The following is a 27522-nucleotide window of genomic DNA, read 5'->3' on the forward strand; positions in this document are numbered from 1 at the left end:
GGAGACAGTAGACTACTAGGCCTGAAGTCTGCACTTGGCCACCGTGGGTTTTATAGGCCTTCCCATGTCTATGCTTCCATCACAGTGATCTTTACTGTTACAGCAAATGGAGTTGAAAAGCTGGTGGCATTTTCCATGTGGTTTTTCCCTTCATGCCTGTTTTACTCAGGAAGGGAAGGTAATTATCCATATGCATAGAGAATTACTTCCATGTATCTGTCTGCAGGGTAGAAGGTTATTATAGCCAATCAGACAACTGATGCACATTGAAAAGCAGTGGGAGAGGGATATTTTCATCTAGGCTATGTCTAAACTGCAGAGTTTTCGCGCAAAAATTTTTCAGAGCATCCACACCTCGAGTGTTTTTGCGCAAGAAAACATACAGTGAATCGACAGAACAAAGGGGTTTTTGCGGTATAGGCATTCCTCTTTCTATGAGGAATAACTCCTTTTTGCGCAAGAGCTCTTGTGCAAAAAGGTGTGTGTGGATGGGCAGCAGGATTTTTTTGTGCAAAAACTGCCTATTGAAAGATGCACAGGTGCCCAGAGATTTCTTGCAAGAGAGCGTCCATGCAGTCTGGACATTCTCTTGCGCAAAAGCACATCACTTTTCCTATGTGCTTTTGCAGTGTGGATGTGCTTTTGCACAAGAAGTTTTTGCGGAAGATCTCTTCCGCCAAAAGCTTCTTGCGCAAGAAGCCTGCAGTGTAGACGTAGCCCTATACATGGCCTTACCAAGATTGTTATGGAGGCCTTACTTGTTAGAGGAGCTTGACCTACAAACAAAAAAAATGGATCTTCTCTGAAGCTACACTGAGCTGTGTTCTAGAAGTTAGGGCCTGCCTTATAAGATCTTGAGACCCTAAATTATTTCAGTGATGGTGTAAAGGGCATGTACGTTGGCAGCATTTAGCTCTTGGTGTCTTTATTAATGAGCTAAAAACACTAGGCAAAATTCTACCTGCAGTTACACCAGTGTAAATCCAGAGCAACTGTACCATCAGTGGAGTTACTCTGGATTTGCATCAGTGTAACCAGGTGCAGAATTTGTCCAGGTGATATAGGGCTTAAACAAACTATGTATCCCTCCTAGTGTATACATTATTTTTCCACCTTTTTTCATTTGCAGACTCCCAAAAGTTTCAAATGGTGGTGCAAAACCCTTTGGAAATCTTAGACATAATACGTGGACTTCCCCCCTCTAGGAGTTGCGAAACAAAAGGTTGAAAACCACTGCATTAGTGTTATAGGGTGCTCAAAGTTTTGAACAACTGATGGTTCCATCTACGTGCCGGCAGGGGGAGGAGACTTCATGTGCTCCCCCAGCCCCAGGCCACTCGGGGGTGGGGAAGTGGGTGAAGTCATTCACTGTTGAAAATGGCTGATGGCTGTCCACCCCTGTTGTAACCCCTTTGGGCCCTGTGTGTGGTTTGTATACCTCATAACGGTTGTCACGCTTTCTTCAAGGAGATATGATTGTTGTAATATGACAAAACATTCCATTTTAAAGACAAATTTGCTGCTAAAGAGACTGCAAGAGCAAGATGAATATAAAACATTCTAAGTTGCATTAATGTTGCCTGATCATATATCTTGAAGAGCTGCTGTGATATCACCTGGGACTTTTGCTTTTGTTTTAGGTTTCCAGTGATATTGTCTATTGAGAATCATTGCAGTATCCAGCAGCAAAAGAAGATTGCTCAGTACCTGAAGGAAATATTCAGTGACAAACTGGACTTGTCGTCTATAATCACTGGAGATTCCAAGCAGCTTCCAAGCCCTCAAAGTTTGAAAGGCAAAATCCTGGTGAAGGTAATTTGTTACCAACTGTATGTACAGAATGCAATACAAGTCAGTATATTGTACTCATCATCCTAGTTCTTGTCCCCTCAGGCCCTGAGAACCCACTTACCAGTAACAAGAATCAGAACAGACCCAATTAAGTGGATTTTGATCCTGTGTTTCTTTTCACACAGACATTAAAACAGATTTTATGTCAGACTTAGCATGTATCCTGGGGTACTTTTTGTAAGGTGGTATTACCAGGAGGTATTAATAAATAAAATAAATACGTAAATAATACACACATAATCTATACTTATAGAGCACTCATCTGAAGATCTCAGGTCACTTTACATCTGTAAATTACAGATATTTACAGTCACCCTGTGAGATAGGGGCATTATTATTATACCTATGTTTATAGCTGAGGAATATGAGGTACTCGAGATCAAATAGGAAATTAATGGCAAAGTTAAGACTAGAATTTAGGATCCCTGATTGCCACTTCTCTGATCTATCTTCTATCTGTTAATCAGTTTGATCTGTGCATTTTCTAAGGTGTCTTCAGGCTGGGGTCTAAGCACTAGTGCACATTCTCTCTTTACAGTGTATTCTGCAGGCACAATGTTGAAAAGAATGAGAAATACTAAATGTATGAGAAAAATATATTCTTCCCCTTCTCTTCTCACCTTCCCTGCTGCTAAGAGCAACGGTTTTCCAAATAAAGCATTTTTTTATGGTTCGCCAGTTGTGGCTCCATAAGAGAAAAGAATGCTTCAGAGAAGAGCTAAGGGACAACAAAGGAAAAGTGCCAATGCTATGTATGAGATGAATAATTTGGATTTTTCAGTGTACGTAAATAGATCTGTTTTGAAAGGTATTTCGGAGAACTACCTGAAAATAGTGCAGTAAAGATGAAAATATTAGATAGTACTTTGAGAGGATACCTTATCAGACAGCCTCTTTTTAAAGGGGAGGACACTTCATTCTCTATAAGCCCAGAATTAATTGTCTAGGCATGGAGCTAAAGTGGCCAGCATTTCAAAGTGACAAATGCTGTTTTCACCATCATTGTAGACTGTTGTCTGATTTCACAAAAATACTGTAACTGCTATCCCATCAATCATTCATGTCAGCCAGTCACGTGAGAAACCAGCTTTGCTACACTTAAGAGTTTAAAGTACAACCATGGCAGCATTTTTGACTGAATGTGGCCATGGCAGCTTGGTAGTTGGTTCACATTCGTGCTTTACAGCACTGTAACTTGCTGTCCTCGGGGTGCGTGTAGCATTTTTTCACATCCCTGAGCCAGAATGCTAGAGTACAGTAAAGAGCCAGTGTAGACATAGCCTTTATTACTTGAGAAGCAGTGGCTTTTGGGGAAGTAACAAGCCAGTCTTACCCCTCCCTGCTGTTATTTGTACTCTGTTTATGTATTTGTTCATCCTTCCTTCCTTCCTGAACAACATGTAATGTTACTGGATTTACTAACTGATTTCAGGCACTGAGCCTGATTCACCACTTACATAGGGCTTATCAACAGAGCAGGCCAAGGGTGGGGAACCTCAGGCCCAGGGGCTGGATGCGGCCCCTGGCTTGCCAAGATCGGGTCCCCAAGACTCATGGCTCGCCCAAACATTGAGTAGTTCCAGCCCCCCGTCTCCTGCAACTCACTGCAGGGCTGGAGCACACAAAATCTACGAGGTTGGGTCCCTCTAGACTCTGGTGTGTGAGGGGAATGTGGGGAATGTCTTTTTCCTTATCAGTCGGGGGCCATGTCTGTGAGGGCTTTATTTTTTGTTTTGTTGTTTTGCTTCTCTCTTGTGTACAGCTCCAGACTGATTTTTCAGTGGGTGGATGGCCCCCAACCCAAAAAAGATTCCTCACCCCTGGACTAGGCCTTAGTTTGTTGCAAGCTGGGCTGTAAAATTACCACATGCTGACCTGCTGCATGCTAAGTGTTCAGTGTGCTCTGCTGTTGTGAACTAACAGTCCTGAAAGTGCATTTTGTTCAACCCTATTAATATAGTTTTCAAGTAGGTAATTGAATAGTTGAGTGACCGCATGAATTCTTACCGGTTACTCGACTATTCTATAGTCCCTCAGGGTGGGGCTGGCAGTCACTGTACTCCAGCCCCAATCCCGGGTAGCCCCCTGCCATCCCATCCTGCCTGGCTCCTGCGTGGTGTGCCAGGCAGGCGCCAGTCCACGAGGGGAGCCAGTTTAAAAACCAGCTCCCCTTGCAGACTGGCTGCCTGCTGCTCTGAGCTCTCTGCTCCGAGTTTCCTGTGGACAGAGGCTGCTCTGCCTCCCACAGAGCAGCCTCTGTCCACTGTGAACCCGGGCTCGCTGCAGACAGAGGCTGCTTCACAACAGCCTCCCCAGCTCCCTTCCCACTGCTGCTGCCTCTAATAGAGGCAGTAGCATGGGGGAAAGAGGAGCAGGCAGCACTGCAGAACTGGTGCTAGGGGGAGCCAGCTTTTAAACTTAAAGTTTAAAGCTTAAAAGCTGGCTCCCCCCAGCACTGGCTTCTGCCCTCCCCCCTTTCCCTTGCTGCCTCTAATAATTTGGGGATGGAGGGGAATGCATGCAGTCGACAAGATTAACCAATAAGCCTAGGATCCCGTTGGCCTAAGTATTTGCTCCCATCGGACTCCCGCTGTGGAGACGACGGGGAAACTTGAAACAAGATACGTCAATTCCAGCTATGTAATTTACATAGCTGGAGTTGCGTACCTGGATTCAACTGTTGCTTTTTATTGTAGACCTGGCTTCAGTGCAGCTATAAAGGTGTAAGTCAGAGGTGAATCAGACCCCGTGTCTGTCAGAATAATACTGTCCATTCTGAACAAAAGGCAGTGTCCATGTCCTGTTTATCTTGCTGTATAAATCTCATGGAGAACAATGTACAGGCAGTCCCCGAGTTACGCGGATCCGACTTATGTCGGATCCGCACTTACGAACGGGGCTTTCTCGCCCTAGAGCTCGCAGGCAGCGGGACCGCCCAGAGCACAGTGGTCCCACCACCTCGACCTCCGGGGCGAGAAAAGCTGCTCCGGGTGCCCCTGGTCTGCTGGGGACCGTCTCCAGCAGACCAGGGACACCCGGAGCAAAGCCGGGGAGGCGAGAAGTCCCGCGCCTCTGAGACTTTGCTCTGGCAAAGCCTCAGAGGCGCGGGAGTCCGCCGCCGCTGCCACTTTGCTCCCGGTGCCTCTGGTCTGCTGGGGACCGTCTCCAGCAGACCAGGGACACCTGGAGCAAAGCCGGGAGGCGGAGGGGTCCCGCGCCTCTGAGGCTTTGCCAGAGCAAAGCCTCAGAGGCGCGGCACCCCGCCGCCGCTGCGGCTTTGCTCCCCGTGTCCCTGGTCTGCTGGGGGGGGGGGGGGGCGCAGCTAGTGGCCCCCCTCCCCCCCAGCAGACCAGGGAGACGTGGAGCAAAGCCCCAGGCCTGTGGTAGAGCAGGTGGGGCGCTGCCGGTTGGTCCCGCAGCACCGCTCCTTGGCGCTACTGGACCAACCCGGCATCACCCCAGCTGCTCTGCCCCAGGCGTCCCCAAGTCAGCCGCTGCTGAAACTGACCAGTGGCTGACTACAGGAAGCCCCTGCCCCGGGCTTCCTGGAATCAGCCGCTGATCAGTTTCAGCAGCAGCTGACTTGGGGATGCCTGGGGTTCTTAAGTTGAATCTGTATGTAAGTCAGAACTGAATCTGGACGCCAGTTCAGACGTACATACAGATTCAACTTAAGAACAAACCTACAGTCCCTATCTTGTACGTAACCCGTGGACTGCCTGTAGTGTATGGCTGTATCTGGCAGTGACAAATGCAGAGTGCCGAGATGAGCTCATGTAATCAATCATGAAGGAAAGCACACATCACAACACACAAGTTTAATTTCTTAGATATTAACTGGCATCTTTATTTTTTATTACTTATCAGATCTTCTATTAATACACTGCTAAGTAAGTCTCTGCTGAACTGCAGTTGCAGTGTGAGTGATGCTAGAGAAAGAATTCAGGCAGATGTATTGTTCTGGTGGCACTGTTGATCCTTCAAGCCTTGTTTCCTGCCATCAGAAGTAGCCAATAAATGCTGCGTCCCTATTCCACCACACTAGCCAGCTGTTCAAAGCTAGACATGTGCTTGGGGGAAACTCCTTCCTGGCCCATGTACATATTTGCTTCGCAGCAGTGACTTAGCCACTAATTTTATCTTGCTGACTACACTTCCACATGTACATGCAATATTTCTAGAGGCTTTCATGTGTCCCTCACAGTAATTGCCAAATGAAACTGAGTTGCTTTGTGTCTGCACTTCCCCTGCTTCTGATGCAATGTTTCAGCCTCATTATCTGATTTTATGACACAGGACAGCCTGCTGGAGGTGAGCATGAAACAGCTGAGTCTAGTTCTACAAAGACATTCTGACAAAAAGGCTGCTCTAGTGAGGGGAGAATGTAGTATAGAAAGTTCTTTGAATCATGCAACTGACAGTGAATTGGGCCAGTAAAAAATTAGACTTCCCAGCGGGTTCTTAACCCTACCTTTGAGACAGTTACCTCTTGTTGCAGAAATTGATTCTGACATTCTGAACTTAAGAAAGCCGAAGGCCTTACCGGTTAAGAACACAGATGAGCCGCATCTTTATAACTACCCTTTGGAAGCCTCATATAGCTGTCTGTCTATACGTTCATATTATCCTATGTATTCTAATAGCTGGAAAATACAGCAGTTTATGGGTTAAGCATGTAAAATACGGAGCCCAGTATTTCTATCCTAGGTCAGTGGAGAATAGAAAATTAAGTAATGCAAAATATACTTTTGGGCTCTAATATTTTAACACATGATAACTGAATAATAAACTGAGTAAAAATATTCATGGGGCATGTGCTGTCTTATCTAAAGTGCTTTTACTGCTAGAATTTGAAGCAGTACTTTGCAGAACATTTATCCTTTCTGGCAATATAATGGCGCATGAGTGTCTAAATGGTATTCATTTAAAAGAGTTGCAGCATTTTTTCTGTGAAAAGGAGGCAAGAGGCAGATTTTCCTGTAGAACTGCTCTATAGGCTTGGTAAGGAATTCTTAAATTTTACATATTACAAATGGCAGCACTTTATTTATTTGAACTTTTAATAAAAAAGGTAATTTTTTGCTAGGAAGGATTCTTTTTATGTTTGTAGCATCTCACATGTCTTTAAGAATAGAGATGTGATGTTACCAAGATTCCAGAGACAGCCTGCATTTAAGCAATTCAGCACAGGGGGACATAACTTTCAAATACTTGCTTTACATCACTCCCGAGTCATGTTACAAATGATAGAATTAGAGTTGGCAATTACGAGGTGTAATGAAAGGGAGAAAGAAACATCAAAATATTAAATAGATGGGATTTTCAAAATGTAAGCGGAGTTGGCACTGAACTGCATTAGGTGCTTTAAAAATCCCACCGGCTGTGTCTACACTGGGCCACTTATTCCGGAAAAGCAGCCGCTTTTCCGGAATAACTTGCCAGCTGTCTACACTGGCCGCTTGCTTTTCCGGAACAGCAATGACAATCTACTGTAAAATTGTTAGTGTTTTTCCGGAAAAACTATGCTGCTCCCGTTCGGGCAAAAGTCCTTTTCTGGAAAAACTGTTCTGGAACAGGGCCAGTGTAGACAGCACAGTAGTCTTTTCCGCAAAAAAGCCCCGATCGCGAAAATGACGATCGGGGCTTTTTTCCGGAAAAGCGTGTCTACATTGGCCACGGACGCTTTTCCGGAAAAAGTGCTTTTCCGGAAAAGCATCCTGCCAATGTAGACGCGCTTTTCTGGAAATACTTATAATGGAAAACTGTTCCGTTTTAAGCATTTTCGGAAAAGGGTGCCAGTGTAGACGTAGCCACCCTGTATAATTAGTATCTGTTACCAGTGCACAAAGAGACTTGTCTAAATCATTGATGTCCATAACAGGACTACCACTAACTTTAGCAAGCTTAGGATGTGTCCCTTGTGAAGGGTGCTGATTCTGAAGAACCTGGCCAAACTGAGGTCAGAACCACACTGCCCACAATTGTATTTGAACATTCTGATTCTGTGCAAGGTTCTGAGGCCTTGTCCACAGCAGGGTTATTTCTCTGAAATTTCCTGCTCTTTCATCTCCACCTGTGGTATCAGTAGTGACAGCTCTAGTGCTGTACTTGGTGTGGCAGGCACCAGTATCTCAAGTACTATGTTGTGTAGACCTGCTCTGAACAAATACTCTTGGCACTGGATGGCTGTATCCCATTAAGCTGCTAATTTTTCTTGTACTGTCCCCATTAATCAACTGTCAGTGCCAGTCATTATCTTTAGAATAAACTGGTTCCCTGGGAGGTGTCTGTCGAAGTCTAAATGAAAAATCCTGAAAGCCCATGTTCATCATAACAATTTGAAATAATGTATTCTCTGATCAGACCTTATTTGGAACTATGTACACGAACAAGAATTTTAGCTTGCCTTCTCCATAGTAACTAACACTAGTAACTGCTACATATATTATAAATATTTTTGTGCTAATTTTTAGGGCAAGAAGTTACCATATAACCTTGCATCTGATGCTGAAGAAGGGGAGGTTTCTGATGAAGATAGTGCAGATGAAATTGAAGATGACTGCAAGTTAAAACTGTGTTATGTAAGTATATCAGTGTTTCCTAATTGGTGCTCCGGGGAACCCTGGGGTTCCGCGAAGCAAAACTAGGGGTTCTGTGAGGAGCTGGCACTCCCCCATCCCCTCTGAAAGAGAGAGAGAGAGCTGGCTAGCCAGGAGAGGCATGGGCAGTGAGTTGTATGGGCTTATGGTGCCCATGCTCCACCAATATTTGGAGCTGAAGCAGGCCCCAGCCTCCCCTGTGCATCCTTCCACCCTGGCCCCAGAGCGTCTTTCCCCTGACCCCATCCCTGTTCCGTCCCTGCCGTGCGCAACCTTCACTGAGCTCCCCCTTGCCGCTGCTGCTGCCTTGTGCAGCGTGCTCAAACCAGTAGGCAGGGAGACGCCCAGGTGTGACGTAATGTCACGGCCCAGGATTTTAAAACTGCTGGGTGCTGCATTGCTCCGTGTGGCTGAGTTGCGGGTTCAGAGTCTGGGGACGGAGCGCAGACTCCGGCCCCACAAAGTGGAATGTAGAGGAAGGGGAAGAGCTGGGAGAGGAAGGGGCTTGTGCAGAGGGAGAGGAGAGGGGAAGGCACCAAAAGCACAGGGTAGAAGAGAGACAAATGCCAGGGGGCCAAGTACAGACAATGAGGAAAAAGGCAGGAGGGGAGGTGTCAGTGGGAGGGGGGACAGGGTGATGCTGGGAGAGGAGAGAGTAAGGACATTGGGGGCTAGAGGGGGGAGGGAGAGGTGCTGGGAGAAGGCTTGAAAGAAGGGGTGGGCACGAGGAAGGTGGGGATGGAGCAGGTCATGTATGAGGGGAACAGGGGCAGAGGGTGGTGAGGGGGTGGGCATCAGGGAAAAAGAGGGCAAAGGAGGTAGGGGCAGTGAGGGAAGGGGGAGGCACCAGGAGGGTGCAGGAGTGAGAAGGTGAAAGTGCCAGGAGATTCTGGGGGTGAAGCAGAAGGGCAGATACCTGCAGGGGAGGGACCAGCCTCAGAGGAGAGAGGCAGGGCAGGTGTGTAGAGGGAGGTGTTAGGAGATGGGATGAGGAGGGGTAGCTCACATGATCAGAGTGGGGCTACTGGAGGAGTGGGCACAGGAAGGAGAGAAGGGCTGGTGGAGGGGGCCAGGTCTCAGGAAGGCTGAGGGCAGTGAGAAGGGCAGGAGTCAGGACAGCAGAGGAGAGTGAGGAGTTGGGAGGAAGCAGGCATCAGGAGAGGAGACATCTCAGCAGAGAGAAAAGGTAAAGGGTTATAAGATATTTATTAATAACTTTGGTGCCACAGATGCACATCCAAACGAGCCACATGAACTCAGTAGTGGTGCACAACACAAAATTCATTTTGCTCATGCAAGGAAAGTCTTACATCCACAAGCCCATGGCTTGCTTGGCCCCCCAACCTTCCACCTGAGCCCAACACTCCTGGGCCTGGATCCCCCTCCCCAAGCCAACATCCCCTTCTCCTGCATCCAAATTCCCTCCCCGAGCTTGTACTTCTCATCCCTTTCCACACCCAAATCCCTCATTCCCACCCCACACCTCCTGTCTCAACCTAGTGAGAGCATATTAGGCTAGGGATAGAAAGTGATGGAGAGGATGGGAACAGAGTGGATGAGGCCTCAAGGAAGGGGGGTGGGGGTGAGGGTCTTGGGGAAGGAATGTGATTTTCATGCATTGGTGGGTCCCCTCCCCCCTCCTTTTTTGTTTGTTTGTTTGTTTATTTGACAAACCTAGGGGTTCCTTGAAATTCTGAAAAGCTGAAAAGGGTTCCTCAGCCAAATAAAATTGGGAAACACTGAAGTATATCACCATTACGTGGCACAATTTACTTACTCAATTTTGTGTTCCTTACACATTCCAAACTCCAACTTAATATTATTAATTATACAGATTAAAATTTTCCAATCTGGGTGCCTAAAGTCATGCACCTAAATCTATATTTAAGCACCAAAGTGATCTGAATTTCACAATTCAAAACTCTTCTTTTATGATTTCTTTTCCCTTGCCTTTTTTCTTGCCTTTAACCCCCGAGTCTTTACTTGCTCTCTCTTTTTAAAGATTTAACCGCCGTGTGTTTTATTTTATACTTTCATTTTATGTTTAGCCATTTCCATATTTGTTGCTGCTAACACAGTTGTGCGGTGCTGATGCACACTGCCACACAGATGTCCAGCCCAGCGGCAGCCACTTCACTAATTTTAAAAATTTGAACAAGAAAGAAGCTATTACACAGTATGGTAAAAATAGAAGGGGCCAAATTCAGTTTTGACATCACTAGATGTAAATCCATCGTTCTCAGCTTTGAATTTGGCCCCGTGAGCTTGCTTTTTTATTACTCCCACACTCACTCCCATATCATTTTCACTTATATTGGCTGTGTTAATTACATGCACACAGAATTTTCATTCAGATTGAATGTTTTTATTGCAGACACACATCCCCTTGTAGTCTTCTGTTATATTCAATATTTTGCAATAGCTTTTCAAACAATTATTTTTGTTTTTCTTAATCATTTACATCTGCTGTTGGGAGTTAAGCATTTCGCAGGCTGACTTGGGAATCCCTCTGCAGACTTAGATCCCCTTCTGAATTAGTTTAGAGAAAGCAGATGTTCACACCATTTCTTTTCTTTAATTCTATGCACAGGCACCACCTACATGTCAAATAATCAGCAAAGTCTCCTCTAGGGTTCACATACATAGCATAAAGGGACTGAATTTCTTTGCTTCCCTCCCACTCTCTCTCTCTCCCTCTCTCTCTCTCCCTGTCTCCAGATAAATGCAGTGATACTTAACACTGAGAGAGAAGATGTGCTTCGTTGCATTCTTACAAAGCCTTAGGCTCTATGATTACTTTATGATCAGAATGTAGCATGATGCTATTTGAGCCATATGGTCTACAAGACAGCCTCATGTAGAAATACAATTTTGCTTTGGGTCCAGGAAGCATGAGGCAGAGATGGTTTGTTCAGTGACCCAAGAATATATATTCCCTCCGTATTTCTTGCAGCATGAAACTTTTTCCTATTTAGTAACAAAAAAAGTAAGCTACAGTGAAGGTTGCTAAATACAATTTAGGTCCCCAATCCAGAAAGCCTTTAGGCTGTGCTTAATTTTAAGCACCTGTCCAAATCAATGCAGGGTTGGGGTTGAAGCAAAGAGATGCTGCTGAACACAAGTCGAAATATAACGCAAACATTGAAAACCGTGACATTTTCTAGATAAGGTTAGACAACCCATGGTAACCACAATTTTAACTCTACATTCATGCGACCACACCATTGAACCCACAAATTCTCAGTGACTGGCAGAGACTATACTGGCTTTCCCTCCTGCACCTCCTGCATCATATGGAATCTTAAGGAGAGACACTAGTCCAGTGGTTCTCAAATGTTTTGGCCCGCAGCCCACCCCACTGAATGCAGACCTTTCTGGGGACCACCAGCCAACCACCTATGATGACAAAAATGGGTGCAGAAGGGGGTCAGAGTTCTGCGTGGGAGGTAGGGTGCAGGAGCGGACTCATGGTGGGGTCTGGCTGGAAGGTTGGGTGCAGGAGCAGACTGAGGAAGAGGGGATTTTGGGTGGGAGGTTGGTGCAGGATCAGGATGAAGGGAGGGGAACTGGGAGGGAGAGAGACTGCTGGAGTGGGCTGGGGGTGCAAGGTCTCGGTGGGAGGGGATGTGTGAGGGGGGATGGAGGTGTGGGGTCTGGGCATGAGGGGAATGGGGGATACTTACCTGGCTCTGTGCCTCCCCCTGCTCCCAGGCAACACCCCCTACTGCTCCCATTGGCCAGGATTACAGCCAATGGGAGCTGTGGGGAAAGCCTCTAGGGTAGGTGAACAGTTTCCTATGCTGCCATTCCCCCAGCTGGGGAAAGGGAGAGCTGCAGCACACAGTCACATCCTTCCCCTGCAAGCTGGATTTGGCCCACAAGGCTTCCCCCTCCCCCTGCAGCGGGAAGACAGCGCTGGCACTCCAACCTTGCAGGGAGCGGTACAGGGTTGGCACCATCACAGGCTTCCTGCTGCAGGGGGAGTGAGCTTGAAGCCTATGGGGCCCACCTGAAAGACGATCGTGATCTGCAGGCCACACTTTGAGAACTACTGCACTAGAGGTAGAAGTTGCATTACCAAGGAATGGAAGCCCTTAAAGCAGGGGTAGGCAATAATTGTTTGGGGGAGCCATTCCAAGAATTTGGAAAGTTGACATGGGCTGCCATCTTCCATGTTATTAATGGAGGAAGTGTGGGGTCTAGGATGGAGGTTGGGTGCAGAAGGGAGATTGGGATAGGGGATTGGGGCGATAGTTTTGTCGGAAAAGGCTTTTCCAAAATTTGGCCCATCTACACGGGACCAAATTTCAGAAAAACCTTGTCTTTCAGAAGAGCCATGGCACGAGGAAGACAGGGCTTCTGAAAGAGCACGTCTGCTCTTCTGCAAAAAATGTCGGAAGAGCAGACGCGTTCCTTGGACGCGGTGGAGTTTTTCTGGGATACCTTGGTTATCCCAGAAAAACTCCGTAATCTAGACATCGCCTGAGTGTCACAAGCCTCAGGGTGGAGTGGGGGAAATGAATGAGCGGGCAGTGCTTGCTGCCTGTGACGCAAGCACAGCCCAGACAACTCCCATTGGCTGGAAGCCAGCCAAAGGGAACTGTGAAGTTGTGCTGGGAGCGGGGGCAGCATGCCTAATCTCCCTCCCCCAGGACTTGTGGCACGGAGAGCACATGCCCCCTCCCCCCCATGTGCTGTGTGCAGGGGTGCAGAAGACAGGGAGCCTACCTGAGGCACTCACTGGGCCAAAGGATGGTGATGACGGGCCAGGTTCAGTGGTTTGGTGGGCTGGAGCTGGCCCGCATTTTGCCAGCCCCTGCCTGTGAGCTAATGGCGCTACCTTGCAGGTGGCCCCTTGTCTACCATACAATCGGAGAATCTGCAGGATTTGGTAGTAGGCCTTCACTTTCTTTCATGGATGTGAAATCCCCCTCAGCAGAAGGGGGAATTCCACTTTGATGTCAGGCCCTTACTATTTACATCAAAAATTCTGCTAAGCATTTTTCCTTTTGCGTTTGTACAGCTCCTAGCATAATAGCACCCATAGGAGCTATCACAATACAAATGACTTACTGTCTTCCATCAAGGAAGAGTTATACCGTTGCACACTTTGGACATGTCTAAACTACATCCCTCTCTCGAAAGAGGGATGTAGACAGATCGAAAGTGCAAATGAAGCAGGGATTTAAATATCCTGTGCTTCATTTGCATAATCGTGTCACAGCGTTCTTTCGAAAAAGGGTATTTCGAAAGTGAAACTGCTGTCTAGACGCGGTTATTTCGGAAAAAAATCCCTTTTTTGAAAGATCCTGTACTGCTCGTTTTTTGAATGAGGAGTACAGGATCTTTCGAAAAAGGTTTTTCTTTTTGAAAGAACCGCATCTAGACAGAGGTTTCACCTTCGAAATACCCTTTTTCGAAAGAACACTGTGACGAGATTATGCAAATGAAGCACAGGATATTTAAATCCCTGCTTCATTTGCACTTTCGATCTGCCTAATTTACATCCCTCTTTCAATGGAGGGTTGTAGTTTAGACATGCCCTTAGTGGTTTACATTTTCAAAGGGCTATGGCAGCACATCACTGTGTCTTCTTTACCACATTTCAGAGAGAATAGGTAAGTGATACCATTGTTCCCATGTCAGGAAAGTGACACAAGACAAAATTCTGAGGGGATTTAAATGCTCATCTATGTCAATGTATATTACACATCAGAGGGCTAAAGGGAAATGCTTGTCAGGGAAAGCAGCCAATATGAAGAGGGAAACTAAAGCTTTTTTCATCATCCTGCTTGTACTTGGAAAGGGTCCGAAGAAAGTTGAGAGCAACAATAGTTTGCTTGAATGGAAGCATCCATAGTGCTCATTTTGGGCTACTCAAATATGCTTGGCATGTCTGATTGTACTGTAGCCAAATTTGTTAATTCATTTCAGAGTAATGGTACAACTGAGCACCAGATGGAGTCTTTTATAAGAAAGAAACTTGAATCTCTGATAAAAGAATCTCAAATCAGGGACAAAGAAGACCCTGATAGTTTCACTGTGAGAGCGCTGTTGAAAGCAACACATGAAGGCTTAAATGTAAACTTGAAACAGGTATGATCATTATTTTTCCTTCCTTGTGTTATAACAAATTCAGTAATGTTACAATAGTGGCAATATTCGTTGCAGATTTGACGTGTAATAAAAGGTCATGGTAATAGTTAATAAACAGCTCTTGAAACATTTTATTTAAAATAAGAGCTTAGAACAGAGTTTTATCGGAAAAAGGTACACAAATTGCGCTTCACAACTTGTGCGCCTTTTTCCAATAGTTTTTTTGCAAGAGGCTTTTCCAAAATTTGGCCCATCTACACTGGGCCAAATTTCATAAAAACCTCTTCTTTCAGAAGAGCCCTTCTTTCTCATGAAACAAGGAAGACAGGGCTTCTGAAAGAGCATGTCTGCTTTTCCGCAAAAAATGGCAGAAGAGCAGATGTGTTCCTTGGATGCAGTAGTTTTTCCGGGATACCTGTGGTATCCCGGAAAAACTCTGTAGTCTAAATATAGCCATACTTAGATAAAGTTCAGTAGTCACTGAGACTGCATGGGTCAAAATGTCAAGGCTAATGTGTCCCATCACATCATCAGGGTGTTTAGCATAAATTATGTCCTATATGGTGAAAGATAAGTGTTAAGTGAAGCCAGGTCACAGAATATGAGCAAAACAGGAGCTTTAGATATGCTTGCATTAGTAAGTGCTCAGTGTGACCAATTCTCATGCCAGTTACATAGATATAAATCTGGAGTAACTTTTCTTGAATATGTCTACCCAGCAAAGTTATTTCGAAATAACAGCCATTATTTCGAAATAACTTTACTAGCGTCTACACAGCCAAACTGCTATTTCGAAATTAAAGCGAAATAGCGGAGGGCTTATTTTGAAATTGGTAAACCTCATTCCACAAGGAATAGCGCCAATTTCGCAACTGCTATTTCCAAATAACCACTGTGTAGACGCTTATTTCGAAATAGGGGGCATCCAGCCCTTCCCAGGGTGCCCTGGTGGCCACTCTGGGCACAACCAAGAATACTCCTCTCCCTCCACTCCTCTCTGGAGCCCTTAAAGGGGTAGACTCTGGCCACAGTGCCTGTGCCAGCTCCAAGCCTGCCAGCCCAGAGCCAGCAGTCGCTGCACCTGACCCAGTGGCCCCAGCATGAGCCAGGCAGCCAGTGCCAGTCAGCCCTCCACTGCTCCCCAGGACAGTCTGCCAGCTCCCAGGAGCCTTCCAGGGGCTGGAAAAGGCGGATGCCTGCCTGGTCCAGTGCGGAGATCAGAGACCTAATTCAGGTTTGAGAGGGATGCCTCCAACGTCCATGATATCTGCACTAAATGGAAGAACGCAACCGTCTACAGGCGGATGGCTGCCAGCCTGGCCGCCAAAGGCCACATGCAAACCCAGGAGCAGGTTCGCATGAAAATAAAGGAGCTGCGTCAGGCTTATGCCAGGGCCACAGGGGGCAGCTCCCAACAAGGTGCAGACCCAGACCCCTGCCCCTATTTTGATGCCGTGGACTGCATCCTGGGGGGCAGGATGGTCCGTGCCTCCCAGGTGGTCATCTTGCTGCCTCCTGCTGCTCCAGCCCCTGCTTCCTCCCCAGCTACTGCTCCTCCTCCCACTCCTTCTCCGTCTCCCGCTTCTTCCTCCATACCCTCCCCACACCCTCAGGGACACCAAGGCCCCCATACCTGCGGTGCTGGGAGACAGTTGGACTGGCGAGACCCTGAGCCCTGAGCTTCTCCTCCCACTTCCTCCCCTTGCTCTCCCCCCCCCCCGCCAGCTCCCTCCTCCTAGGTTTCCCCCTCCCCTCTCCCACCATCTTTCCCCAGTCTCACCGCAGTTTCATTCTCCTCCCGCCCCCCGCACTGCAGCTTTGTTCAATAAAGATGCTTTGTTGTAATGAACACGTGTCTTTTATTGTACAGCAGGAAGGGGGGTTAGGGAGGGGTAAGTGAAAGGATGTGAGGGAGGAATGAGGCACAAGCCCCCAGTGGGGCACACCATGGAGACTGTTACTGCCTGCAAAACATTCTGCCAGGCTCGAAGCAACACATCCAGGAGAAGCACCAGAGTGCCAGGGTCGGCTCCGGCTCCATGCTGCAGAGTGCTGTGGTGTCCTCAGTGAGGTCAACCAGAGCATGCAGAGAAAAAAATGCTTTGCTGTCCCTCAGCGAGGTAGGTAGGCAAGCAAGCAGGGAAACCTTAGAACTGGCTGTCTGGCGGGATCCCTTTAAGCACAGGTCTCAGATATCTTGTGTGGCTGCTGTCTGAGGCTAACTCCTGACCTGATGCCCTGGAAGAACCGGTTCTGGCCGGCCTTAAATGCGATTCAGCATCCTATCAGTGTGGACGCGCTATTTCGAAATAGCAAAACGCTATTTCAATATTCATTTTGTGTCTAGACGCGTTATTTCAAAATAAGATCTTTCAAAATAACGCTGTAGTGTAGACCTACCCTTTGAGTGGCATCATTCTGGATAACCACTGATGTAAATGGTATGGTCCAGTCTGGTTTTTTTTTACAAACTTTGGGAACATAAGATAATGTGACCTCCTGTATTAAATAAAACAGAAACAATTTACAGTTGTGTCTTTACTCGATTTGCTTAGTGTAGCTTGAAACTGACAGTAAGTGCACTTCCATAGTTCCTTCAGTCTGAAAATCTCAATGTATATCACCCACAATAATTGATTAAACTTCAAGGTGAAGTAAGCAGCTAACCATTTTACACATAGGTAAACAAACACTGAGAGGTGAGGCAGGTTGTTAAAGTTGACAGAAAATCAGTGGCAGAGCTGAGAAATAGATCTCTGGAGTCTAAACTTCCATTTCTATTGAGCTATGTTCCCTCCTGCAATGCAGAGCAGACTGTAAAATCCACTTCAAAGGGTCATTTCTGAGTCATTAAAATTAATGGGAGCACAATTAAAAGAACCTGATTGTGTAAATGTTAAACTGTGTATTTCTTCATTGAATGTTAAACATCATCTGAATGTTCAAGCAGTCTTACAGTGGGTTAGTAACCATTGGTACTTTCTTAGGGCTTCATCTTGAAAACACTTATAGATTGGCAAAGCAGCCCTCTGATTGTCACCTACTAGATCCTGCTAGGCAATTTCAGTTTAGCGCAGTCCCTCCCTCTCTGCAGCTTTGCCAGATAACCCAAAAGATTATTATTTACAAAAATAATTATTTATAAAATGGCAGTAATTTTCTCCATGAGGGAGTCACGTTGGGAGTCATAGTTCATCTTGGAGAAATTAATGACATCTAAACTTAGCGGTTACATTTAATTAATATGATCCAAGAAAATTGTTGAAGATGAGATTGTTGCAGATATCAGTGACTGTAGCCATATCCAGCCATTGAATGTGGGATGCTGTCAACTATAAGTATCAAATTTGAGGGTTTGTATATTCTTACGGCTGCGATCGATTCAGCGGTGTTGATTTAGTGGGTCTGGTGAAGACAAGGTAAGTTGATGGCAGCCGTGTGCTTTCCCATCCATGTCTGTACTTCACCTCCCCACGAAGCCTAAGGTAAGTTGGTGGGAGAGCATCTTCTACCAACAGTGTGGTAGAGACACCAGTGTTAGCTGACTTAAGTTACGTTGACTTCCATTATGTAACTTGCATAACAAAAGTAGCATAACTTAGGTTGACTTACAGCTTTAGTGTAGACCAGCCCTGAGGCTCGACTTTTGCTGATTCGTTAATCTGATATAATTTAAGTGGCTACTAATGATACCCATTTGTCTCTTTCCATTCCTGTCTGAAGCCTTGTTGTACTTGATGACTTTTAGAAATGATTTTTGGTCCTTTTTTCAGCTCAGAGTCAGCAATACAATAACAAGCTAAAATATCTGAAGGCTTAATTGATATCATCTGTTGACCTAGTTAGGAGAGTACAGTTGTAAACAAGAATTAAACTTTTATGTTTTGGAAATTCAGTAACTCATTAGCTAGCTTTGTTATAATTAAGGATTTGTCATTATAAAGCTAGTTTCTAATTTATCTACTGAGATTTTTCCATTTTCTTTCTTCTTTTTTTTTTTTGATATGCAAATCTCATTCTCCTTGATTGCAGCTATCCAAGTGCCTCCCTTTTCTTCCAGGTGAACTAACAAACTCTTCATTTGTCCATATTTTTGGCCTCTATTAATGTCCCCTTTACCTACACTTCCAAATGGTGAAGGATTTCTTTTGGTCCATCTAGATTCCATTCCTCATGATTCCAATTCAACTCTGAGTCCTTTTGCTGATTCATCCCTTCCTTTTGCTAAAGGGACCCCACAACCGTTCTGTTACCTCATTAAAATATGCACTTGCAAATGGCCCCATTTCTGGGATCTACAACAAACATTAACCCAGTGGTCCCCAACACGGTGCCCGTGGGTGCCATGGTGCCCGCGGGGCCATTTGTGTGCGCCCGCCAAGTGCTCGGGGCTGGCCTGACCCCGGGCACGTGGTACATGCGCTGTGCCGGAGCCGGCCTGGGTGCATAGTAAGTGCCAGCCCCAGGAACGCTGCGAATTGGCCGCTCGTGCTCCGGGCGCGTGGCACTTGGGGGGGGCGCTAGCCCCGGGTGCGCGGTGCTTGCAGGGGGGTGCCCGGCCCCGGGCGTGCGGCATTTGGAGGGTGCGCTGGCCACAGGCGCGCAGCGCTTGGGAGGAGCGCCGGCCCCAGGCGCACGGCGCTTGCAGGGGGGGCCCCCCTGGCCCCAAGCACGTGGCTATGGGGGGCCCCGCCCCCGAGCACGCGGCTATGGGGGGCCCCGCCCCCGGGCGTGCATGTGTCCCTGCCCTCTGGAGCCCAGCAGGCGAATGGCCACGCCCCCTGGAGCCCGGCAGCCTCTAAAGGTTGGGGACCACTGCATTAACCTCTAGAGAATGTAACGTGTGTGTTACCTGCTCACCTAGGTAATACTTTTTTCAGAGGCTGCTTGGGAAATGAATACTGTGGAAGAATAACAATGTTTTCTTCCACAATACTTAGCCTTAGTAAAATTAGCTATATCATGAATTGTCTATTCTAAACCATTCAGAATTTGCTGATAACCATCGTGTTACAAATTCAAGACCATTTCTGTGATTTAGGAATCCATATGCAAGTTCTGATCTCAGATACACTTATGTAAACAATGGGTAATTCTGCTTGGACAGATTTTAATCTAATTTAAGGAAACTATTTCTTCAGTGCCATGGCAGCTTGTGTCTTCATGCACACGTGCGCAAAAGCATGCATTCTGGTTGTTAAATGACACCTTATCAGAATTATGTACTCACACTGGTGGTAAGATTTTATGCCCACTTTTCACTTACTTTGAAGAAGTGTATATGGTGACGCAAGCTGCTGAGACAGACGGTTTCTGCGTATTTGTAGTACACAGGAAATACCACGTTAATACCAACCCTGGAACTTTCCCTTGCAACAAACCCCGTTGCCAACTTTGTCCACATACTTTGGTGACACCATCACTGGACTTAACCATGTCAGTTATATGATCAAGAACACATATTCCTGTTCATCCAGAAATATAATTTATGCCATCATGTGCCAACAGTGTCCTTCTGCTATGTATATTGGACAGACTTCTCAGACGCTTTGCCAAAGAATTAATGCCCACAAATCAGACATCAGACATCTTCACAAGGAAAAACCATTTGCTTTTCATTTCAGCCTACCTGGACATAGTCTTAACGACCTTACTACGTGCATCTTACTTCAAAGAGACTTTAACACCAGATTACAGAGGGAAATTTCAGAACTTTTTTTCATCCTTAAATTTGACACTTTATGAATGGGCCTTAACAAAGATGCTAATTACCTTAAGCATTACAAAGATAGCTTCCCACTTATCACCCCTGATTAGCCATTCATTGACTCAAATAACTATTCCCTCCCTCTCTCCCCCTTACCCCACCTTCTGTACTAAATCTGATTTGTCAGTTTAATAATGTGTTCACTTTTTTCATTGTATTCCTTTGGTATATATGGTCAGGGCTTGACAAACTTCTGAATCTACTCGCCCGTGGTGAGTAGATTTCAGCCGGTCACTCCGTGCGCCCCATTTACTGGCGCTTCGCGCATGTGCAGTGCCAGTTTGGCGCATGTGCGGTGCGGGGCTGGCGAGTAGCTCTTGCCTGGGTTTGTCAAGCCCTGTATATGGTCATGCCAGTTATCTTCCAGAATATGATCTGAGGAAGTGGGTCTGGCCCATGAAAGCTCATCACCTATTAAACCATCTTGTTAGTCTTTAAAGTGATACGTAGTTTTTCCTTTTGTTTTACCAAGATCATACTAACACGACTACCTCTCTATTACTACACTGACATCAGTTAGTGACTCCAGATTTAATTATAAGAATAGAATTACTCTTGACTTGCCTGGTTTAATCAGGAATAGGAGTGATTTAGTCTTTTGCCATGCTTTCCATGGCAGAGCAGCTGATCTAGAAACACATAAAATGAAAAACCAAGTTTGCTCTCCATTAACGACCTGCTACTGTTGTAGACCATAATGTGGCCTTCTGTACCAGAAGCATTACTGCATGGTGTCTCTTTGAATACTCTAGTTCTTGTATGGCTGCTTCATACAAGAAGCTCATCTATTCAGAGCAACCAATTGATGATGAAGTGATATCACTAGATTGGAAAATGGCATTAAGTGGAGGAGAGAAGCATATTTTTGCCTGTTTAAAAAAAAAGCAGAGAGAAATTTAGAATCTCTTTTATTTTAATCATTAATGTTGACCCTGTCACATTCAGTCTGTAAAATGAGGGTTCATCAGCTATCCTAAATAAAGATGGTTTTGCTGATGTCCCATCATCAAAATGCACTTATTGGAAAGAACAACTTCTGTTATTGTTTTCTGGTCTTCAGTTAAATTTAAAATGCTGTTGGGTTGCTACTTGTTTATTTTCACTACCATCAGTGGTTGCCAAATCATTATAGCATAAAGAAGCAGAAAAATTCTGTATTACAAATACATCAAAAGCTAAGTATATTGTGTTTAGATTTAAATAGCTTCATTTTCACTTTTACTCTGGCATATAATTATTACATTATACTCTTGCATGTAATTATTAATTATCTTAATAGTGTCACAGACAACAATACATATTAGTTTGACAAATCCATCTTTTTAATGATCATAGCAAACTTCAAAAAACAAAGCTACCTCCTGAGATGGCTTGAAAAATATGCTAATTGTGCACTTTCCTTTGCACAGAATCGAGATACAAAAGAAAGCGGAAAGAAATCCCATAGCCGTTCATTAATAGGCAACTTTGGGAAACACAAGGTAGGTGGAACTGGAGTGTCTCATATCTGTTGTTTGTCTAAGGGTTAATAAATACAGGTTACTCAATGTTCATGGCAGAACCAGGCCCTATACTTCTGTTTTGTAAAGATGTAATTTTTCATAGCTTTTAATTGCATTTCTGATAATATCTGAATTTTTGTGGAGTTGCATGATCTGATGCTTCAGTTTATTATGCCGGGTGTATGTTGGCATAACTCCATTTAGTTATGCTGGTTTTATTCAAATGAAATCAGTAAAGTTACACTAGTGTGTAAGTGGTATAATGGAGAAATGAATCAAGCCCCCCTATTTGTAATTAGATCATAAAATTGCACTGGTTTAAAATGAGTAGGAGTTTTTTTGGTTGTTGCTAAGTCCACATACTCATGATGTTTGTCTTTCGGGGTACTAAAACGTGAGCAATAAGAAATTCTATCCTTTCAATACATGTGATTTCTTGAAGTAACATACATGCTAATGGACATTGGAATCCCATAAACACTGATGAGAGAAGAAATACTCTAGAATGGGATGACAGCTAAAGAAATCAGTTGCTAAAAAATTGAAATTACTGGCTACACTGAGAAGTAAAAAATGTTTTAACAATTTAATCACGTTAAACTATTCTATTTGGATATAGCCATTTGGATGCCACGTTAACTTTATATCTGTGCTGAAAGAAATAAGTCAAAATATTATTATTTTAATGATTATTACAGACAGATCCAGAAAAACTTAAAAACACTTAACCCTTAGAGCACTGCTGTTTTATATGCCAAAAGGATGCTCAGAATGGCATATAATAGTAATATTCTTTACATGTACAGAGATCTCCACCTGAGACTCTCAAAACTCCTAACAGACATTAATGAATTCTCACAACAGAAAAGTGTGCTGGGTAATTTTACGTGTATACACTGTGAAAGAGGGTAAACTGAAGCACAGCACACTTGAGGCCAATATTTCCAACTATTAGTACCTAAAATTACCCACCTAACTCTAAATCTCGGCTCCTAAATAAGTATCCTAATTGAAAGCTATGTGCGCATAGCCCCTGTGAAAATCAGGTGACTTTCTCAAGTGAACTGATTGTAAATGCTTTAAATATGTGAAACTTTGGAAATCAGGGTGAAGTAACTACAGCAGGTTCACTCAGTGAGTCATTGACAGGGCTTTGAGTGGAATTCAGGAGATCAGATTCCCAGGCCCCTATATTTAAGGCTAGACAGCATATAGAATCCTCAAAGGAGTTAATTGTTCTGTTTCAGCACTGAGGACAGCAGGATAAACTCAGTTATAGTCATGATTAGTACACCATATTAAATTAAATGAAATCTGTGAAGTCCATATGGAATGTAATAGAGAGAAAGGAAAAGGACTTCCCACTTGATACAATAGCCACCTGATACTAATACTGAGAGGGAAAATTGAACAGCTCTTTCCACTGCGGTCTTAGGGTATGTCTATACAGCAGGGCTAAAGCCGAAATAAGCTAAGTGACTTGAGCTATATCAGTTGTGTAGCTTAAGTCGAAATAGCTTATTTTGGCTTTTGGTACTGTCTGCACAGCAGGAAGTCTAAGAAAGAGCATTCTTCCTCCAACTTCCCTTATGCCTCATAAAATGAGGGTTACAGGAGTCGGAGTAAGAAGTCCTCCAGCTCAACGTTTGTACAGGTTGGACCTCGCTGGTTCAACACTCTCAGGACTTGACTCGTCTCAAACGAGGGGATTTGCTGGACCCCTTCTGGCCATGCTGCCACCGGGCTAGGCCTCCGGCCTGCCCTCGCTGCTGCCTCAGCCTCCTGGGGCTCTCCCTCACCCCACTGTGACTGGGGCTGGAATGCTCTGCCGCCAGCGCAGAGGAACGGTGCTGGAGCTCCCTGGCTGCTGCTGGGGCCGGAGGTCCCTGGCCGCTGGAGCCAGAACATGGCTGGAGCTCCGCAGTCGGGGCTGGGGCCCTCTCTGGCTGCTGTTGGGTTCGGAGCTCCCTGGCTGGGGGCAGGAGGTCCATGGTTGCAGCCAGGCTAGAGCTGCCTGGCCGCTGTGGTAGGGAGGTTGCTAGAGCCAGAACCCCCAGCATGCCATCCATCCTTCCCTGCCACACACTGTGGGCTCCTGGCTGAGTCACCAATCCTCCCTACGCACTCCTGCCCTGCTGCCAGACCTCCCTTTTTCTGGGCTCTGTGGTCTAGGAACATCCATGGTCCATGCCAGACTAGGGATGTTGCTGGACCAGGGGAGTCCCGGTTAAGGGAGGTACAACCTGTAGTGCAGACGTGGGCTATGTTATTTCAGAATAATGTGAGTTATTCCAAAATAACACTGCTGGGTAGACATATCCTTAGTATCCCTGAATATGTAAGAATATTGAAATTAACAGTTCAGAAAAGTACACTGTACAGAAGATATTTTCAGTAAACTGGCTGCTTGTTAGCATCACAAAAGCTACAGCTGACAATTATTATTGCTATTTGAAAAAGAGTTGCTTATGGAAAGAGAATACATATGAAATATTAGCCTTCTTATTGTAATAGAAATGTTATTGTGTATTGTACAGAATTAAAATTGTTTCATGCTTTGAGATACTATGGCTCATAAAACAGGAACAAATTTTAAAAAATGTTTGAATATTTTGCCTGGAGACTGTTTGCTGAGTGCATTGCGAACACATTTGTTAATCTTCTCTTATAAATGCTACAGTAGTTATAGCTGGAAGCAATGCATTTTGCATGTGTTACTGTCTAATAAAGGTCTTTTGCTATTATTAAATATTCTGTGGTACATTAGAAACCCAATATGACCAATATTAGTTTAATGGGAACAGTACTTGTTATTTTGGTTTCATTACAACCCAGTCATTGGCTCTCCTAAATTTTGTCCCTCACCTACAATCTGTCCTCTCATTAACGTTTGCAAAAGCACACATGCAGGTTATTTGTACCCAAAATACATAGCAAGTGAAGAGGGGTGTAAGGTGATAGTCAGTCCAAGGTTGAGGTGGGATTCACATGGATGATGTCTACCCAGAACCTGGATTTTGTGAGAGTAAAGATTGGGTCACAAGAGCTGACCCCCAAATATCCCATCTTGTTCGTAGACTCATAGACTTTAAGGTCAGAAGGGACCATTATGATCATCTAGTCCAGTGGTCCCCAACACGGTGCCCGCGGGGCCATTTGTGTGCGCCCGCCAAGTGCTCGGGGCTGGCCTGGCCCTGGGCACGTGGTGCATGTGCTGTGCTGGAATTGGCCCGGGCGCATGGTAAGCGCCAGCCCCGGAAGCGCCGCAAATTGGCCGCTCGCATCCTGGGCACGCGGCGCTTGGGAGGGGCGCCGGCCCCGGGCATGTGGCGCTTGCAGGGGGGGCCCGGCCCTGGGCGTGCGGCGCTTGAGGAGGGGGGGGCGCCGGCCTCGGGCGCGCGGCGCTTGCAGGGGGGGGCCCCCGGCCCCGAGCACGTGGCTATGGGGGGGGCCGCCCCTGGGCGTGCATGTGTCCCTGCCCTCTGGTGCCCGGCAGGCGAACGGCCACGCCCCCTGGTGCCTGGCAGCCTCTAAAGGTTGGGGACCACTGGTCTAGACTGGCAAAAACTTGCCAGCTGTCTACACTGGCTGCTTGAATTTGCGCAAGAGCACTGACTTTGTAATGTACAAAATCAGTGCTTCTTGCACAAATGCTTTCACGCTCCCACTTGGGAAAAGCCCTCTTGCGCAAGAATACTTGTGCAAGAGGGCCAGTGTAGACAGGGAAGAACTGTTTTGCACAAAAAAGCCCCGATGGCTAAAATGGCATTCAGGGCTTTCTTGCGCAAAATCACGTCTAGACTGGCCACGGATGCTTTTGCGCAAAGGCACTTGCCAATCTAGATGCGCTTTTGCGGAAATACTTTTAACGGAAAAACTTTTCCGTTAAAAGTATTTCCACAAAATCATGCCAGTCTAGACGCAGCCAGAGAGTAAGAAGATAGCCATTGGTTATTTTGAATTGAAACCAGACCGATTTTTTTAACCATAGAAATTAGATGTATAATATACCAGTCAGGTCACTTTGAACACCATTGGGGTATCTTCTGCTCCAATTAGTGTCAATAAAGCATTGTGGATTTACATGGCAGCTGGATCATTGTTTCCCTCCAACAGAAAGCTGTCAAACCAAGGTCCAAATCTCATAGTACATCTGATGATGAAGAAAGTCAGCAAAATTCTTCTGGAAAAGAAATTGGACAGTTGTACAGGTCAGACATCCCCACTGTTTTTCTCTTCCCTGAAAACTAGAGACTTTTCTCCTTAACTGACCATATTGTGCTTTATTCCATCTCAGTGACCCAAGTCTGTTCTCAAGAGCAAGTCTTTTGTGTTGCCTGAATTATTGAAATGCATTTGCGGTAACTATAAAATCCCAACACTCAGTTACATGGTGTTTCAGTGGAATACAAATAGTAATTACTCTTAAAGTGAATATAAATGATACAACAATACTTAGCTAGTGAAAAGAAGCCAGAGTCAATTTTACATGAAGATGAACTGGGAAAGGCTGTGATAATAGACCTTTATTCAGTCTATTACAGCTGAAAATGAAATAAATCCATTTTTAAGTATTCATTTACTGCATTTTAAAGGTCTCTTTTGCTGATGTTTTTTCTAAAGCTAGTTGCCCACCTTGTTTTTGTCTGTATAACAGGATAGATCTATGTTTTAAACAACTTCCATTAGAGGGCAGTGGGATTTGGAATAAACTATAATTTTAGAGACTGCCCAAAAATCCTGTTTAGCTATCTTGTTTCCTTTCTTTTTATTTCTTGCTATTTAAATTTGTCTTTGGAAATAGTTAATAGTTAGTATAGAATAAATAAGTATAAGAATGCTCAGCTGAATTTATTTTTCTTAGCAGAAAAAAATGGCAGAACTACAAAGAAGAGATGTATATAATTTTAAAGCATTAAAATAATGATCTGCTTTGTTGGTAATATATACTGTTACTCAACAGATTGGGCCGTAGGAGAAAAACCATGAAGTTGTGCCGCGCTCTTTCCGATTTAGTCGTGTACACAAACTCTGTAGCAGCCCAAGATATAGTGGATGATGGTAAGATGTGGCTGTAGATTTTATTTATATAAGTGATGTTATTTCTCAAGATTATATATTTTGATGGGATATATGGCTCTGGTGTAAAGTTTCCTTTATTTTTAGAGAACTTTTAAAAGTTGACCAGGTATTTCATCAGTTCTTGTCCCTATCTCTATCTGTGGAGAAAGATAGTACAACAACTTCCTTTTCTTCCCTAGGGAAATGTACCCTGCCATGTTTCTTCAGTTTCCTTGTGAATTTCATAACTTAGTAATTTTCCCCGTCTGATTCTGGGAATGCAGACTCTTCCAGGAGAAGCTTCCATGGTTTCACTGTATTCACTGAGATTTATGTTAGCTTTTACTACAGGTTGCACCTCCCAATATTGGAATTCTCTAGCAGCATCCATGGTATGGAAGGACCAGGGATGTTCCTGGACCAGAGAACCCCGATAGACTAGTGGCTGGAGGGCAATCCAGGAGGGGCCAGGCTGAAGCAGCATGATGGGGCAGTGACTACTGGTGGTGGCAGCCCCCAGCAGCCTGCAACTGTGGGGCTGGAACCGGCAGCAGCCTCTGGCAGCCTGCAGCACTGGGACTGAGTTAGGGCAGCCCCCGGCAGCACAGGACTGAGCCAGCAACAGCTCATGGCAGCACAGAAGTGG

At 45.2% G+C, this 27522-nt stretch overlaps 1 protein-coding gene across 3 annotated transcripts in view; it reads left to right on the top strand.

Annotated features, from left to right (window-relative positions):
- PLCH1 (phospholipase C eta 1) overlaps positions 1–27522 on the top strand; it is a 178078-nt gene that overhangs the window by 126508 nt on the left and 24048 nt on the right. For all 3 annotated transcript variants that reach the window (XM_075937746.2, XM_075937747.2, XM_075937749.2), the window contains 6 exons: positions 1641–1812; positions 8325–8432; positions 14385–14546; positions 21723–21794; positions 25932–26026; positions 26779–26876. In XM_075937746.2, the coding sequence (XP_075793861.2) occupies positions 1641–1812; positions 8325–8432; positions 14385–14546; positions 21723–21794; positions 25932–26026; positions 26779–26876 (707 nt within the window). The remainder of the gene's footprint in view (positions 1–1640; positions 1813–8324; positions 8433–14384; positions 14547–21722; positions 21795–25931; positions 26027–26778; positions 26877–27522) is intronic.

The sequence above is a fragment of the Pelodiscus sinensis genome, chromosome 10 (assembly GCF_052426305.1).
Source record: "Pelodiscus sinensis isolate ZL-2025 chromosome 10, ASM5242630v1, whole genome shotgun sequence".
In the NCBI taxonomy this organism is placed as follows: domain Eukaryota; kingdom Metazoa; phylum Chordata; order Testudines; family Trionychidae; genus Pelodiscus; species Pelodiscus sinensis.